This window comes from Silurus meridionalis, chromosome 17 (genome assembly GCF_014805685.1).
Source record: "Silurus meridionalis isolate SWU-2019-XX chromosome 17, ASM1480568v1, whole genome shotgun sequence".
NCBI classification, from domain to species: domain Eukaryota; kingdom Metazoa; phylum Chordata; class Actinopteri; order Siluriformes; family Siluridae; genus Silurus; species Silurus meridionalis.
Window position 1 is genome coordinate 2,131,890 of NC_060900.1, and position 18,711 is coordinate 2,150,600.

The 18,711-nt window shown below is 39.1% G+C and overlaps 1 protein-coding gene and 1 long non-coding RNA gene across 4 annotated transcripts in view; one reads left to right on the forward strand and one right to left on the reverse strand.

Annotated features, from left to right (window-relative positions):
• The first annotated feature begins 788 nt into the window (after nucleotides 1–788).
• Nucleotides 789–18,711, forward strand: part of LOC124400046 — a 22,237-nt gene continuing 4,314 nt past the window's right edge. The window contains exons 1-2 of the long non-coding RNA XR_006928313.1: nucleotides 789–893; nucleotides 17,917–18,205. This is a non-coding gene — a long non-coding RNA (uncharacterized LOC124400046). The remainder of the gene's footprint in view (nucleotides 894–17,916; nucleotides 18,206–18,711) is intronic.
• fgf17 (fibroblast growth factor 17) lies at nucleotides 5,068–9,325 on the reverse strand. 3 transcript variants are annotated; one of them, XM_046871536.1, is made up of 5 exons: nucleotides 8,935–9,325; nucleotides 8,808–8,844; nucleotides 8,197–8,341; nucleotides 7,154–7,260; nucleotides 5,068–5,957 (listed from the first exon to the last, which is right to left on the reverse strand). In XM_046871536.1, the coding sequence occupies exons 1-5, from the start codon at nucleotides 8,964–8,966 to the stop codon at nucleotides 5,658–5,660; spliced, it is 621 nt and encodes a 206-aa protein (XP_046727492.1). In that variant the 5' UTR covers nucleotides 8,967–9,325; the 3' UTR covers nucleotides 5,068–5,657. The 3 variants fall into 3 exon arrangements, with proteins under 3 accessions (XP_046727492.1, XP_046727491.1, XP_046727490.1); XM_046871535.1 differs by having other exon boundaries at nucleotides 8,197–8,344; XM_046871534.1 differs by having other exon boundaries at nucleotides 8,197–8,374.

Here is an 18,711-nt window from a genome sequence, read left to right on the forward strand (position 1 = left end):
TGTCTGTATTCGAGAGGGCGAATATACTGTACAAGTAGGGCCCGAATGTATTCAACACAGAGTATAGGAATAAATAAATTCAGTTATTAAGTGATTTCATGGTGGATGTCTAGATCTTTGGCTTAGCTGACTTATGACAATTAGACACACCCTTAACCTTCTGATCTGGACCACCACTGGAGTCCGTATGAGTAATCTGGTATTGATTATTGATCTGTGCAAAGACACCAGAGTCCACATTCATCCCTCTCGTGTGTAAATGCCAAATCTGTCATTTCCATTTCTATTCAGATTCATTTGGGTCACCAATATTTACATACAATATTTTCAATTTTCTTAAATGTCAACTAGATTAGAAAAAAACACACACACAAGGTATGATATCGAGAAATAAATAGTCGATTTAAATTTATAGTTGTATGCTAGTTCACTTTAGCTAGCATGGTTACCCAGCAAGTTTCCTTGTTTTTGTGTGTGGCAGGATTAGCAACTAGCTTTATTCACCTTCTGGAAAGTGTTTTGAGGTTTTGTTTTGGATGTCCGAACATTTAAATGTAATTTGATTACGTTCTCTGGAAATTCTTGCTAGGTAAACAACAACAACAAAAAAAATAGCTTGAGGCTAGAAAAATCACTCTGCTGTTTCTGGCCTACCATCCCCACCATGAAATTTATTTTATTGTATTTCAAAGTGACCACTGTTAAAGGAGCGCTTGAGATGCAGAGTGACATTAGTATTCCAAACACTTTGTCATGCGTGCCTGCTTTTTCCCCAGGGACCGAGCGGCAGGAGGCCACTCCTGATGCTAATGGGACTGGAGTCACTCTCCTCCACTCTGCTTTTGTGCTGCAAGCCACAAGGAGGAACATCCGGAGGAATGAAACACTGGGAGGTACAGCAGGATGAGAGTCTATAAGATAAACATATTGGTATTAATATTTAGTTTACGCAGGCTCATATATAACTGGATTATCAGTATGATAGCTAAGAACTGCTCCTGTAACCATAAAGGTGGTTCTTTTGCTCATCTCAGGACTCTTTAATTACAATATACAACACGCTCACTACTGTTGGTCTTTTCTCCACCTGTGTGGTTTAATGATTTATAATTGCACTATCCACTCTGACCCAGAGGAGGACGAGTTCCTCTTGGAGTCTGGTTCCTCTAAGGGTTCCTTCCTCCTGTTGTATCGCAACTGTTGCCTCTGGCGTGTTCATTTGGGATCCAAATCTACATTTCTGTAAAGCAGCTTTGTAAGAACATAACAATAACAATAACAGTACAGTATTAGTGTTAGTCAGTGTGTCTATTTAGCCAACAACACAAATTACCTGGTTCTCTCAGAGACCTATATCAGGATCATTTCCAGAATGAAAATGATTCTTAAAACCATTTACAATGCAAATGAAAGGCCGAGGTGAGGACACTGCTTCTTTCTTTACTCATGTCTTCATGTTAATGAACGTCAAAAACCCGGTTCTAATATCTGTACCTGATTCACGGTATGGTGACTTTAATATCCATTTAAACTGGAATAAATCAACTGGGTATCTCAAACATTTTAGGGCATCACAATGAACATATTCAACCATTAACACAATGCACTTTTACTTTTCAGCATGGAATTAGTTTAAAAAACAAAAAGTATACAAATGAGTGCTAGATTTATGGTGCTAGAAATGCAAAAACATGGAATAGCCTAATCGTTTAATATGGCAAAGACATCCAAAAAACTACACATGTGATCATTAAGGCTTTATTTTTCATTTTTTTTATTTCTCATAGTTGAACTAACACAAAGCATAAAAGTAAAAAATTGGCAGATGGAAATTTGTGGGGTTTTTTTCCACTAAAAATTGATTTTGTTTAGGATTATCCTGTTATAGGGTACATTCACTCTGCATTTTTAACACCCTGGTAGTGAATTTATTATATATTTTAAAGTTATTATATCAACGAACATTAAATATATAGTTTTCACATAAGAAGCAAATAGGACTGTGCTGTGAGCTTTCACAATATTTCAGCATTTATCATCAGGCATCAGGTTGCAGCAAATTCTAGGTTTACTTTGTGAAATATTTTCATATTGATGCTTAGACTATTTTTAATGCAGTGACTGCACCTCCAGGAACAGCAGGCCGCCATCTGTCCAGGCGTGGCCCATCACACACAGCACACATGTGACGCCATCTTGTGGTTGTCCAGAATTAAAGCAGTCTTCTTTTTTTTTTCAGTCTTCTCCCATTAGGGGTCGCCACAGCGCCTCCATACCCTTTCTGTCCTCTACATCTGCCTCTTTCACCACAACTACCTGCATGTCTTCCTTCTCCACATCCATAAACCTCCTCCTTGGTCTTCCTCTTTTCCTCCTTCCTGGTGGCTCCATCCTCAGCATTCTCCTACAGATATACCCCATGTCCCTCCTCTGCACATGTCCAAACCATCTCAATCTCACCTCCCTCACCTCTCCTCCTTCCTGGTGTCTCCATCCTTAACATTCTCCTACTGATATACCCCATGTCCCTCCTCTGCACATGTCCAAACCATCTCAATCTCACCTCCCTTACCTCGTCTCCAAAACGTCCTACATGTGCTGTCCCTCTAATAAACACATTTCTAATCCTGTGCATCATTGTCACTCCCAACGAAAACCTCCACATCTTCAGCTCTGCTACCTCCAGCTCCACCTCCTGTCTTTTAGTGAAATTAACTATATATACAAATTCCACAGCCATGTTTAAATCCCCACAGTGACAAAAGGGTTGTCCTGCAAAAGGCTGATCTCTACATGATCAAAATAACGTGATGCGTTTACCCTTCATATGTCTCATAAGCCTTGACATGAATAATGCATTAAAACTGATCTATCATACGGCTGACGTCTGATCTCTGTGCCAGATTTGACGCCAGGAGGAAAGTCTACACTAAATTATCCTGGCTTTTATATCGGATTGTCGGACCTAAGCGCTGACTATATGCGTCCTGCAGCTGCCTTGCTGATAATCCCATCGAAAACATTATAGCTCATGGTTTTGATTTTTGCAATTAAAATATTATTAGCCCTGATTATAAAAACACATGCGGGGTGGCTTGGAGAAGCTCTGGCTGCTTGTTCAGCTGCTTTTTTTTCTTTTCATTTATCAGAAGAGGGCCTTTCGATGTAATTGAATTAGCTCATTTCACCTTCATTTCACCTTGCACTGGAATACACACCGAGCCGTATCATATCAATGCATAACCGTAATCTCCTCCATACCCTTTTTTCCTTTCAAACACCTTCTTGTTTGCTAAATTTTAATCTAAACAGTTAACAAAGGGGCCTCCAAACATTTTTCTGTGAGGGCCACATCAGGGCAGGTCGTTTTGTAAAAGAAAATGACTACCAGCATTATTATGGAGATTTTATCATGATTTTGAATATATTTATGAAGACTCCTAATGCTAGATTAGTTTATAATTTTGTTCTGCACCGTGTAGATAAATGAGCGTCAGTTTTCAAACGATATATCTCCTGTTAAAAGCATTATTACCCTCATAATGACAATTTTTTCATATTCATTGCTATTGAAATCAAAACATTTACTTACTTATGCATATGATTGGTGAATCCAAGAAATAATTAGGGTATGTCAATAAATCGAGGTCGACCGAAAGTGGATTTTATCGATACTGATACCGATGTTGGATCGTACTTGCCGATAACCGATTAATCAACCCATCATTTTTTTTAATTGATTCTGGATAAACAAACAAACACTCCATTTAAAATAGTACTGACCTTTATTACAAAAAGTTTAAAAAGTACTGAATCATGAAAATGTGCTAAAGGAAATACATATGAATATATTCATAAAATAGATCATTAATAAATTATAAATAATACATTTAGCGCTCTCCGTGCAGCGCGCTGTCTCACGCGTAAAAACAAACAGCACCTGGTGTGTGAGTGACTCACCTCTAGAGGTCGCTCTCGTAATGACAGCGGAAAACAAGCTGGAAAAACTATCAGTATGGATCTTTTACGAAAGCCGACAGTTCCAGAAATCAACTACCGATGCCTTCGACCTCTATTAATAATAAGGGAAATTTTAGTTCGAAAGACAACCTTTATTATCAAATACATATATAATATGAGTAAAACATATATTTAAAATAACATTTACTATATATCTCTCTGGCATTGTTCAGAGGGCCGTTCCAAATGTGGGGCAGGCTGTATTCAGCCCTGAGGGAACCCTGAGTTAACATAATATGAATGATTTTTAAAGGTCATCCTATAGAACATATGGTCGAGCAATAAGTCTTTCCTATTGCTGTTAAATTGTTTTTTTGTGGATGCTTAACGACAGCTAGTGTTGTTCTTTTTTCTATAAAGTTAAAGAGAGCAAACTGAAGACATGTTGGACCATAGACATAGTCAGAGGGCACGCAAGCAAATTGTCTGGATTTGTAGCTTTTGCACACCACACTTTTATCATCCGTTGTTGCAATGGATTTCAACAACTGTTTAATGTACAGGATACAATGGTTTAAACCTAAAATTGTAACACCTCTGCATGCAACAACATAGTTTTCTAAATTACTACTAAAATAATTTTCTGATTATATAATTTTTCTTTGTTTGACCTTTGAGTACAAAGTTATACAAGAGAATGATTTATAATCACATGATCTGAGGGTAAGAATGGGTTCCGATTTGGGCCCGGTTCCATTTGAGGTTACCTCCCTATATCTCGGGGAGTTTTGCCCTCAACTCTGTCATCTATTAGGGATAAAACCTGCTTTGTGACGGTGTTTGGCATTTAAAAGATCTGCAAGAAAGGGACAATGCAATTTATAGTAAAAAAATAAAAATCAAATAAAAAATCAGGAAGATGCTCAACCGTGGCCAGCAGGTGGCACTATTTCCTGTTCAAGCCACGATCAAGGAGACCGAAAATCTTTTAGTACATTTTTTAAATCATATATTCAAAATTTTGATCTAATAGTTAAAAAAGAAAACTAAAGATAAATTGTTGAATTCCAGAACCTTTAATAGTTCACAGTCTATCTGGTTCTTGTCGACACGTATAACTTTTTTAAATATCCAAAAACATTCCTGGTGCAAATCTCAGAAAAATAAGTATCAAACATTTTTTTAGTCTTTGCCCCTCTCGTGCACCCCTCAAGGTTCTACTTCTCCTAAATATCTAGAACCTGCCTAGAATATCTAGAACCATCTTAGTATGTAATACTATATTAAGTGTTCTTTGGCTGCTAAATTTTTTTTTTTTTTCGGAATAAAATTACAAAAAAGCCATTACGGTTTTGCTTTTAAGGTATCGTCCATCATCCGCAGCCATCATCCCTACAGCATGTTGTCCTCAATGAGACGGATACTGTGAATAAAATCTGCCACTCCATATCTTTTATAATCTTATTTATTACCAGTGTCTCCAGTGTCTCCTGCATCCCTCCACAAAGCGCTCACACAACTCACACAAACGTTCTGAGCTCATTAAATATATACATCATCTCTCATTATCTTACCCTATGTACACCCCTTTATAAAGAGTCATCTCTTTTTTTTGGCATTTTTTATGTCCATTAACTATGAAAATATAAAAAATATAGCTTCTTCTTCTGTCGTGTTATAAAAGAAAGAAAAGTCCTTTAGCTCTGTGTGGTGGCCGATTTCGATTTCCTGTTGCGCTTGGCCCGCCTTATCGGAGGGAAGCTGATGAACTCAAAGTGTTTAGGCCGGTCCGAGTTGGGGAAGGGAAGGGGGCCTTTGTGGAGCCGCTTGATGAAGTGAACTTCCCTCTGGTTCTCCCTGGTTTTGGAGGCTTTGATGGGTCTCCCTTTTCTTGTAAAGGCCACGTACCAGCCATCGTACTTGGCGTTCTGAAAGGCGGTGTAGTTGTTCTCCAGGACGATCTCCGTGAAAATGCAGTCCCTGCCTCTGCCACTGGCCTGCGGGAAAAAAACGGTGAAAGGCGATGTTATAGCAAACAGTGTTTATTTCATAAATAAGTGCTTCATTTCGTGCTTAATTTTAAAATAATAACGTTTTTTCTAAGCAAACTCTTCTAAAAGAAAGAATCTCGGTTAAAAAGTGGACCCTGGAACCTTAAAAAACATAATTATCCCCTGAGAGAACCCTTTTATAAAGCTAAGAATGCTAATGGGTTCAAACAAATGCATGAAGAACCACTAAAGAACACCTCTTCCACTCTTAAAGTGTGGCATATATGTATTTTTTTCAAAACATCTAGAACCATTTCAGGAAAGTATAGAAAGAAAGGAAATGCTCCTGGAACATGGGACGGCCTAATAAAAGGTTTATAGCCAGCTAAGAAGAATTAATTATCCTACTGACCAGATAAGGAACGATTTTGTACCCTCTGAATGGGACAATCTGCAATTTACTGTTTTTAAAAGTCAGAATAGTTTTCGATCCTGACCAGCAGGTGGCACTGTTTCCTACTTAAGGCCACGATCAAGAAGACTCAAAATCACCTATTAAAATTTTTCAATCATATGTTAAAAATTTTAATACGAATACAAGCAACTTCATTTTTATATTTTGTCTATCTGCATATACATTCTGATATAAATCAGTAAATTGCAGGACCTTGAAATGTTCTCCACAGTCTTTCTGGTTATTGTAGAAGCATATAACCGTTTTTTTTTTTAATATCCAAAAAATGTTCTGGGAGCAATCTCAGAGATGTTCCTGTTGAACATGGAGTTCAAAATAGTCTTTTGGAAGCTTAAAATATCTAATCATCCTATTTTCAAATACCTGTTTATTTAAAGATAAAAAGAAAAAGAACAAACCTTTGAGTTCTTGCACATGTTAAATAAAATGGAAATCTTAGCAGTTCTTCAGGAACTCTCTCCTTTCAGAAAGTTTCAGGTAGAACCTGCATTAGGAATAACACCTAACTCTCCAAAGAGTCTTGAGGAACCATTCCATTGGAACTTCTATTAGAAGTCTATTAGTCTATTAGAACTTGTTCCAAGTAAAACCCATTTTGGAAGCTTAGAAACCTCAGTTAAAGCTTGAAGAACTGTTGAAGAACCCTTTATATGTATTAATGGGAAGTGTCTTCCAATGTATCTCCTCAGACTTAACAGAACCGCACTGTTATGACGTTAGCATGTACCTTTCCCACCAGTTTTCCTCGCCGGTTCATACAGAGATACCGGCCGCTCTCGGCTCCTTTGATCCGAACCCGACTGCCAAACGTGTCGGTCTCAACATACAGCCTGGCTGCAACACACAAACACACAGTTTGTTAGTGGTGACATATGAGGAAAGTTGAAAACCAATACCATGGTTAGGACGAGTAAAACAAATTTCATCCTGAGTGCAGTTTTTATTACAACAATATTTACCAGATTAGATCAATCAAGTGTTGGAGAAACACTAGTGTGTGCATGCCAAAGGGGTTCTCTATGACCTGGAAGTTCTACAAACCCACCTAGTTCTCCAAATCCTGTGGGTTATCCATAACCTGGGAGTTACCTGGTATTTCCTGGACCTGTGAGTTGTCCAGGACATGGGGATATACAGAACCACCACGTTCACCAGGACCACTGGGTTTTCCAGATCTACAGAACCACAAGGTTCTTCAGAACCTGGAGGGTCTACAAAACAACCCAGGACCTGTGAGTTGTCCAGGACTTGGAGTTCTCCAAAACTCATGATTTCTTTATGACATGTGGATTATCTAAAACCACCAGGTTCTACAGGACCTGAGTTTTCCAGGACCTTGACCAAAACTTCTCCTAACTTTCAAGCTGTTTTGTTTCATGTAGCATCTACAGCATTAAACTTCTCTTTCCGACACAGTCCTTCAGGCAAGCTAGGACTCTTACATATCCGAGGAACCCTCTGGACCCCTGTTAGCATGTTTAAGGAAGTTGGAAAGATAATTGTTGATTGTGAAAGCTAAAACGTTTAGACACCCCCATGGAACCGATCTGGATGTTCTTCAAGGAACCTTAGAAGATTGTCTGCTTTGATCTCAGGATTCCTTTAGGTATCTCCAAAGGATCATGTCTTGGTGTGGAGAAGTTGGTACACCTTACAGAACATTGATTACGTGCTTTTATGGATTTTTACATGCTCCAAGGAACCTCTGCTTTTCTTCTTCATCTTATAGATCCAGGAACCCTTTCCGGGTATGAGTATGTTCGCACTCACCGAACGCGTTGCCGTCCTCCGCGGTGGCGCTCACGCGCTTGCCCTGGATCTGCACGTGGCGCCCGCTGGTGCGGCTGTAGAGCTGGTACACGCGCACCTGCCGCCGGCTGAGCTCGTCCGTCTGCGCGCCCTGCTCCCTCACGTGCTGCTTAAAATCAGGAGAAGGCTCATTCTCCCCCTTTTTTCACGTAAAGGGAAACATAAGATCACACGTTTCTCCCTGGCTCTCGTGCTTCTAATCCCCTACACAGCACTGACGTCATGCAAGAATTTAATAAATGTGGTTAAACATTTCATGGCCAACATAAAACCAGAGTATAGGAAGCTGAGCGCGTGCACAACCGCACTATGTTGAATGCGTAAAAGCATTGGCACCGTGCGTCTTTACGCTCGAGAGAGCAAGGCAATCCAACATGCAAATATGGTAGAAATGTGATTGCATGATAAACAGACGTGTTTTGAGAGATTAATGCGTGTCATTTCTTCTCCCCCAGAACATTATAAGTTATAACCCTGTCCTGCACGCGCTACTTCAGTTGTAACGTTAATTACGCATTTATTCAGACTGCATAATAAACATTTGTATAAATCTAGAAAACTGAAATATTTACCTGGGCATGGCACCAAACCACAAAGAAGTGAAAAGATCTGCAAAAACATTAAATAAAATAAAAAATTACACTTCTATAATGAAACATTTGCAATCCGCACAAATGCGTGTTTTTTTTTTTTACTCACAGGTAAAAACAGCGTTGATTAATTCCATACATCTTCTTTTTCTTCTTCTTTAAAATGATTTTCCCCAAAAAATAATATTTCAGAAATAATCCAGCGTGCTTTAACTGATCAGCTTTAAATCCATCAGCTGATAATAAATAATAAAGAATAAATACTGAGTCCTCAGAAAGAAAAAAGTGAACCGTAATCAATAAATCCGAATCCTGAGCCCAAGTAAGAAGAACACACCCGGGGTCGGCGGTGCGGGTCCATTGTAGGCTATATGGCGTGTGTGTGTGTGTGTGTGTGTGTCCGTGTTATTTAGGGGTTTGTTAGTTAACTGGCACGGCGGCACGTGCTCATAGTGCCGGCGTGCAGGTTCATGCTCCGGTTCTTAAAGCGCGCGCTGCGTCTCCGGTCACTCGCTTCACCGAAATGACAGACATCCCTCACACACACACACACACACACACACACACACACACACACACACACACACACACACACACACACACACACAGAGGTCTGACTGAAGTGACATCAAAACGTAAAACCACTCCCCTTAGTACACAACACACACACACACACACACACACACCGCAAGCTGTATATTATCCTGCATCCAGATCTGTAATCTGAAAATCTATTAAATGTTTTGTAAAATAGAAAACATAATCAATAATTAATAATAAATTAATTTAAATTGAAAAAAATTACCTCCAATCATAATGAATGATAATTAATGAAAAAAATAGATAGATAGATAGATAGATAGATAGATAGATAGATAGATAGATAGATAGATAGATAGATGTAAAGTAAGTATATTTTATTTTACATTTCTATATAATATTTTATTAAACTTAAAATTTTACTTTAATTGTACTGTGAGCAACTGCAACCTAACAATTTCCCTGTGAGATCAATAAACTATTCTGCTACTGACGACTATTAGCATATTAATAATGTCTTATTTGCTGTTAAAGCATATTAATTCAGCTTTTTATTCCTAAATGTTCATATGTAGTCATTCAGCTAATTCATGTGCATTGGAACCAAATTTACCACGTTTTGTTTTATCATAAAAATATTGCTACACACACACACACACACACACACACACACACACACACACACTCATATATATGTACTTTTGGGATTATCATCTTATACAGCAAATTCGTTGTTATAGTTAAAGTTATAGTTAACACGGATAAATTCAGCGCAAGATAGGCGACTTTTTGTTTCGCCACAAAAAAACAATAAAACAACAAAAATCTGTACTCGGGTAACGTCTTCTATATCAACTCTACAGGTCAGTGCTACACTGTCATGGTGTGTATCAGTGTGTTGTGTAGTTTGTGCAAAATTTAGTTTGCACTCTTTGTGTAATGTCCTAGGTTTGTATTTTGTGTTATCTTGGGTAAATCTATGTTGTTTCATGCAGGTCCTGGTAAAACGCTGTTTCAGTTCACTGTGTTACTGTACTGCACTTGAGTGTATCTACACTACATACTGACTCATTGATAAATTCATCATAACTTGCCCAGTTGCCAAGAAAATCAAAATTATTACAGTTCATCATCATTGCTATGTTCAGTCAGATTCTTTTTACATTAGAAATCTTACAAGGTTTTTTTCATACACAAACATCAAGTGAAACAGCCTAAAGATAAGAATGTGACCAGAAACTGCCAGTTTCGCCCCGGCCTTTAATTTCCGATCCTATAATGGATGATTAAAGTACTTCGTTTCAAATCAGCTGTGATGCATTCAGGTCATCATCGCCGTCCACTGTATTTAAAGCTTTTAAGGCTTTTTTTTCTTCGGGAAGGGGCGGGGCAGCTGATGTTTGTTAGGGCTTGCGGCTCACACCTTTTGCTAACGTGGCAGCCCCTAATAAAGAAACAATGGGGTTTTTTAATCACTGGCGTCCAGCTGGCTTTTGTTAGTTCATGCTAGAATCCACATCAGGGCCTCAAGATACATGGATAACAGGATGCTCACTTTCCGACGGATACTTAGTAAATGTCTCCTAGCAATTAGTGCTATCTTGCTAAATTGTATGGATATGGAAATAGCATTTTGTCCTTCAAAGGATTTCCCATCCCTGGTTGGTCCAGTTGCTGCAAAATTGTATAAAATGTAACAAAAAAAACAACAATTAGACTAAATTATAGTGTTTGCGTTTGTGATTTAGATATCGCCTTAAGGAGATTGGTGTCGATGTTAGAACATAAATATAATCAAGAAGGTAGAATTCAGGTTGAAGATGATAACGAATTCATCTGAGCTGATGGGATACAAAACTCGCTCTAATGAATCACTGCGATTTCGATGATTTCCTTTTTCGCACAGTTGTTAGCGCATCATTTGTGTTGGGATTGCCATTGGCATGTTCTCCACCCATCAGTTTGTATTGGGTTGAGGAGGACAGATCAGTGCTTGATAAACACTCTAGACTGACGTGTCATGGGTGTGAACCATCGGATGTGCTAAAAAAACCACGTGAGAAAACTCGGCGGGATACAAAAAACTCAGGGTCCTGCTGTTTGATTTATGGTATTAAAGCCATTGTCTGCAATATCAAAGCACATTTTCGTTGATCTTGATTTTTAACTCAAATCATCTCCAGCCCAATCAGTCCTCACGGTTCATTTTGGAGCTTCCTGAGCCGTTCTTAGGTGATAAGTACCTGTGCTTTAAAGCTGCCTCGCCCAAAACCAACACAGAGAGGACAGAACGAGACATTCGACGCTGCCGAGCATCCCACAGCCGAGGAGGCGTAAAGAACAGGGGGTTTAGCACTACCTCCGGATTCCTCCTAGACCCAGCAGGACCCAAAGGGTGGCGGCTGTGTTGTTTTTTTGGATGCAGCCGAGTAAAAAACAAAGGTGATGTAAGAGGTGATGGGTTCCACTACACTACCCCTTCCTCCACCCCTGCAAGCGCTTCATTCATTTTGTTTACAAATTGGTGGAGAGATCTAAGTAACCAGATCTCATTTTATTTGCGTTTTGGCTGATGGTGTAAACTCCATGATGAAAATAACCCAACAAGCACCTAGCAACAACACCAGATCAGCTCTGGTCCTTATGAGGAGTTCCAAAAAACGATGACATGTATCCATGGAGACACGGATTCCTGTCGAAATTTTAGTATGTGGACATGTGAGGACATGCTTTGAAAGTTCTAAGCGGACATTTCCATCACCTGTATACACTCTCTGATGACAAACATGCTAGCTGTAACCTGGATGAAGCTAAATGTCCACACAATGTATGTTTGTTACCTATTTTGCCGGACTAGTTTGTAGTGAATTATTCATGCTGCTCAGCAAAGTTAGCATTTATGTTAAAGATATAGATCGATAGATTGGTAAATTGGTAAATATTCAGATCTGACTGATTGCAGAATAAAATTGGTAACGCTAAATGTTCATTAAAATACAGTGGAATAAAAAAGTACATATATTGTATCATAATTGTAGAGTAAAAATTGCTTATATCTTTGATACTCAGTAAAACTATAAAGTAAACAAAAAGTGCTTAAGTACAGTTAAGAAGTTCATTTACACAAATACTTTACTCCACAGGTGATAAGATGATGTACTGTGAGATTGCAATTGGTACAAATGTCCTCCTGTTCCACTCCTTTCTACAGCAGAGCTGAATGAGTCTAAAGAAACTTTAGTGTTTAACCAATAGTTCATGGAGGACATGCTGTTTACTGTCCAGAATTGCTGGGAGTTCATTGAGTGTCGTTTTTTTTTCTACCAACATCAGATCCATCCGATGAACCAGAACCATCAAAGCCATCCAGAGAACAGCTCAAAACCAAGCCACACTTCTTGATCAGTTAAGCTAACACATATTGGTTAAAGACCATTAATGGACCTGACCTGAGCTTTCTCAAGAGAGTAGATTATGCTCATCCCTTTTCTGCACCCAGCCTCTGAGTTGACCTTCCAGTCCAGCTTGTTGTTGGGATGGATGCCAAGGTATCTATAGGTGACAACCAGCTCAACCCTGCATCAAATTAGTGAACCTCCAGATCATGGACCTACATTCTTATCCTGCTTATATGCTCCAGTTATTTATTCTATGCCAACAGATCAATAATGGAAACACCATGTTCCTAGTGGGCTCTTTGAATTGTTCTAGCCATTACCTGCTAGCTAGCTATCTGTGATTGCATCCCAGTGAAGCAAGTGAAAGGTCGATTGGTGGTCTAACAGCTTAAACCACATCGTAAAAAATACAACTGACATAAAGAACAACTGGCTTTTTTGACCCCACAAAAATAGATACAAAGCCTTTAAAAAGTGGGTGGTCCTCTGCTTGTGGAAAAAATAAACTGGATGAAGAGTGGAGGAAAAAAGAAAGAAAAGCGATCATAATCAATCCTATGCTACTGTTTTGTCTTTAATGGCTCTTTGGAAATCCTCGTTGAATGTACAGTGCATTACGATTGAGACTGATTGTTTGCTGGAAGATACCGTGGTACTGATCGATACAGATTGAAATGCATGAATGAATGGCATGATTTGGTTTCTCCTCGAATAATGAACTCACACTGGATAAATGGCTCATTATTACATCATCTGCTGCTGACCCTTAGTTTTACCCCAGCCATTTGCAAGCTGACCATTTGAGCTTGCCAAATTTGACACAGCTGACACAGGCAATAAATTTGAACTAGTTCCCCCACCCCCTTGATCCCTAATGAGGCCTAGCCCTTAAAACCTACACCCCCCACCACTACCTCCAACTCCCCCAAACAACACCTAGGAGGAATGACCGAGGACACGTCTCAATCCAAAACCCTGTGATGTCTTTGATCTGTTCAAAGTAAACTTCAACCTACTTCTAGTTTATTTAATGGACAGGATCGTGCTTTAGGTGGTCTATAATGGATATTGTCATTATTTTCATTTTCATTTTATCTCCCCGAAAATCTATTTTTGATTTGAGTCTTATTTTTGTTTAAAGTATACTTTATTTTTTTCCTTTTATCCTCACCAGTAACTTTCTTTTTCCCTCCATTATTGGCATCGCTTTATCATACCTCAGCTACTCCTCATGTTAATAATTAGCTGAACCTGCTGCAACTGTGGAAATGATTTTTTCCGAAATCACGCTGCATGGAAATCCAAATATTCGCTTTTTGAGGATAAAACCCACAATCAATAATAACGCGTCATATATCTACACATTCCCAGTAACATCTCTTCCACACCTTAAGATCTCTGATTTATGTTAATAAAAATGACATTAATTAATACTACATTTCAATGCAAAAACAGTAAAAAATACTTATAAAATATAGTCTATTATATTAATACTGATCCATCATCACAGTGGAGCAGTAGATTATTGAACTGTGTGCTCATATGTAGTCTACATGTGATGTAAATGTGATCAAATGTGTGTGAAATCTGATAAATCCATGAATTCTCGCTGAGGCCATGAAATCTCCGAGCTGGAATTACTTCTCCACTGGGACACATTGGTCACTCCAATTCTGAAGCAGAACCAATCTCTAATAAATGACTCTTTTTTTTTTACTATGATTTAGAGGTCACAATATGCTTTTTTTTCATTTTCAGAGCACATTTGATTTAAAATGTACTCAACTTGTTATTTATTTTAATTAAACTGATATGAAATCCAGCATCAGTCTGTCCATGAAAGCACATTCTGCTCAATGTGGACAGGCAGTTCGATCTGGGCTGCGTTAGACGCTTCGTCCTGCGTTAAGGCTTTGACCCGACCTCGGGTCCAGCCACGTACACAACACATGAAAACACACACACAAAATCACACGCATTCCCTGAGACTATTCGCCGACATTTTGCTCCTTAAAAATAACACAGATGTTTCAGTGATTGTGGACATGCTGGTATAGACCTGTCCCTTCCCCCAGTTTGGCCTGTTTTTACTGTCGAGATGAGAAACTGCGAACTAAATGTGATTTTGGGGTGTGACGTGAAGTGTTGCAAGAATGTCTGCGTGTGATCGTTGAGAATTTAATACTTTTTGAGATCAGTTTGCTTGTCTATAAGCCGAACTTTATATCATAGAGCAGTTGGCAGGTCAGATGGTGGTTTTTTTTTCACAGCAGCCATGAAATAACTGACAATTTTGTATCAATGATAACATTTGTGGAAAGAGTCAAGTTTATGAGATAATCTGTCCTTTACATTTACAGGGTTTCTGTAGGTTTCACCAAGTCTAATTCAAAAATTTTCAAAACATTTTTAGGACCATTAAAAGTGAAACCTATATCCTGACACCAAAAACACACACAAGTACATTGTTAGCAATTGGCCCTAATTAATTTTTTTCAAGCCAAGTTTCAAAAACTTGCACTTCCCAATAGAGGTATTTAAAATTTTTGATTTTTAGATACCGTGGAAACCCTGATGTGTGGCTTTTACCAGGCGTCCTTATCCAGAGCAACTTAAATCTGAGCAGATAAGGGTCCTCTCAACAGCAGTGGTAGCTTGGTGGTGCTGCGATTCAAACTTGTGACCTTCAGACCAATGCCTTAACCACTGCTAACCATAGCTTAACTATAGCTACCACCTATCCTAGTTGAGATGTGTTGTGCGTCATTTGTACATAACTTGTGTCACTGCAGGAATAGTTTGATTTCTTCTCAGGTACTTCTTTTAACATCCAGACCCAGGTTTCATTTTCTCCCAATACTGTTTTCACATCTTGTCCAACAACAAACCGCTTTAGCTTCCCAATAGCTGGAAATTCCCTTCTGATAAAATTAGCCCATGCAACATCTCTCCGCATTTCTTACACATTAACACCTCGACAGAGTTTGAACTCCGAGACACTCTGCCATGCCCCACCCAGAATGCCCAATTTATGCCCAAATAAAACCCAACGTAAAAAAAAACGTAGCCTAAAAATTGACAGGAATGTTTTCACCAATAAATTCTTGGTGAAAAAAGGAGTTCTGGATTTATCATCGAGTACTTTATGTGCCAGACCACGTATTACAGTAACCCTTCACCAGGCCTTTGTGTGCTGTCGTGACTTTTCGGCTGCTCTGTTTGGAGTGGATTTGAGCAGCTGTCTAGCCGTCAGCTCCACCCTTCCTCTCTCTCTCGCTCTGATCTTGCCGCAGTTCACACCTGATCACAAACCGCAGCACTTCACCCAGGAATTTTCCATTTTCTATTTTCATTCACTGCTAGTCCCCTAAACCACCCCCCATACCACCGCAAAAGCCACATGCACAAGTGTCCTTCCACCAGCGGGCAACTTCAGATATCAACATCACTCACACACACACACACACACACACACACACACACACACACACACCAACAATCATGATACGCTTTCATTGGGCAAAAACAAACAACAGGCTTGCATTCACAACGGGTCATTTTTTATCAAACCCACCAATACTTATCTGAACATTTTCAACCAAATTCCCAACCAACCATCAATATGTATTAGCACTTGGGGCATCGGCAATTTGGAACTGGTGCGAGCTTAGTAATAACTCCAATAGTAATAACGGCATCATTACCAGTTGGCAAGGGGGTCCAAACAAACTCACACTGGTTCCAAATATTGCTGACACCCCAGGGTCAGCAACTCCTAGTTCCAACATCCAAGCCCAAGAGAGCAAAAATTCACCCTGTCCTCTAGAATAAAACCTGTTACTTTCCATCTGGCATTCATAAAAACACATACTAAATTGAAAATAATCCACAGTTTGTTCCCTTGAATAAAAAATTACATGGTGGGGTCTCTTTATAACATACCTTTTAATCAGACCTGTATTGAGGTTGGAATCAGGGCACTGGTCCCCACAAACCAGGGAGCCCTTTTAACCAGGATGGGTTTAAAATATAGAAGTCATTTGAGGCAAAGATCCATAGTTTGTGTAGGGTGCAATGCCCAATGAAATAGGGGTATAGTTGAGGTCCTGTTGAACTTTGATTTTTCATGTGCTTGTATGGCGTAGAAGTAATTGTCTTCTAAAAAAATAAGTAAATGAGGTCAACATACGGTTTCTCTTGTTTAGAGAATTTGATAGGGAACTCAAGTATTTCAGTGAGTATATAAGCAGTGATTGGGAAACCCGGAGTGGTGGAATACATGGGAATAATGTGCAAGTCATGATTTTACTGTAAATGGGAGCAACCATGAGCCTGTGGTGAACATAAACTGTGAAGGAGGCTGGCAAGTGGAGCAAAGAGCATTTTTGTGTTCTCTTTCGGTACCTGCAGACTGGAGCTATTAAGTGAAAATGTCTGGTTTGGGGATTTGGTGTGCCTCTGGACTGAGAAACATGGTGGTGGTATCCCACAATTATATGTCATGTGACCAAAAGATGTGTTCATTTCTAGGAAATCTTACTTGTCAACTTTCTTATATAATTTTTGCCAGGGAGGCTCTGAGGTACTAAGAGAGGCTCAGATCTTTGTACAACCTCTGATCCAGGAGGCATATATTGGGTTCTTTACTGGTTATGGAAATCTATAACATTTTTTTACACAGATAATTGAATTTGTAGTTTGCTAATTCATGCTGCATAATGCTTAATTTACTTGGAGTTGTATGACATGTTTTGTGTCTTATTTATGTATACCTGGAGGTGCTTAAGATTTTGAGTAGTAGTATTAAATAGTCAAGATTAGCAATGGACTCCAACAAGTTTGGATCTTCTCATCTTTATTCAGGGAGTACATGTTGTTCCTACTTGAGAATGTAGAGAAATTTGCAAGGTATCTGAACTTCTATGCAAACACAATTTTTGGTTTCAGATGATATATCACCAAATCTTTGTGATCACTGACAGACACTGCACATACAAATTGGAGATAAAACATGTATGAACAGTATATAATATAAATATTACATTCTGGTGGAGAAATTTACACCATCAGATAAGACCTGGTACTTAGAAAGGATACCTGAATTTCTTGCCTTTTTGCTCACTGAAGCTAACGATTTCCCCTCCAATTATCAGGTCAGGTGTGTTCATTCTGTGTCCAGCCTTGGGGTCAGCAGTCGTGGGAAACGGCACTGCTTTATTCGGGTCAGTCACAATGCCCTCTTACCTGTGGCTGACCCCTGCTAGAAGAACAAGTGACCTCCCCCGCATCACTCCTCACCCCTCTTCTCTCTCATCCCTTCATTCCCTTCAATCAGCTCTCCACCTCCACAATCTACAGCGGCATCTTTCAACCGCCCTCTCACTCGGCGAGGGGCCAAGAGCGCCATTCAAAAAAGTTCAGAGCCTGACTGAAGATGGAAAAGTGAGTAATAGTTTTTTTGGAAAATCCTACTGGAATTGGAGGGTTGGCATGGTTACTGCAATACTCGAAAGGTCACTGGTTTACGTGGCAGTTCAAGGAGTCCTGTGCTAGAATAAATGCCTTTCCCAAACAAGTCAAGTTTTTTGCCATTTGTATGGGTATTGCCTGGCAAAGAAAACATCTCTATTTTCATTTATGTATTTCACTGACATTGTGATCCAATTCACTCTGTTTGGCTGAACCCAATCCAAGCGCAGAGCTAATGGCTGGAATCTCAGGTGAAGGTTAAGGACTTGAGGACTATTATTTTTTGAGATTTGAACTCAAAACTTTGAATTCACTAATGTAGAGCTTTTAACCACAAAACCACTCCGAACAAAAGCTTTTGAACTCCCACCTAATATATACAGTGGTGTGAAAAAGTGTTTGCCCCCTTCCTGATTTCTTATTTTTTTTCATGTTTGTCACAATTTAAAGTTTCAGATCATCAAACTAATTTAAATATT

Bases quoted from the DNA above. Each gene is read 5' to 3' on its own strand.
- fgf17 (XM_046871534.1), bottom strand. From the start codon at position 8,966: ATGTATGGAATTAATCAACGCTGTTTTTACCT. The intron at 8,845-8,934 runs GTGAGTAAAAAA...ATGTTTTTGCAG, and splicing joins AATCAACGCTGTTTTTACCT to ATCTTTTCACTTCTTTGTGG. The intron at 8,375-8,807 runs GTAAATATTTCA...ACGTGAAAAAAG, and splicing joins TGGTTTGGTGCCATGCCCAG to GGGGAGAATGAGCCTTCTCC.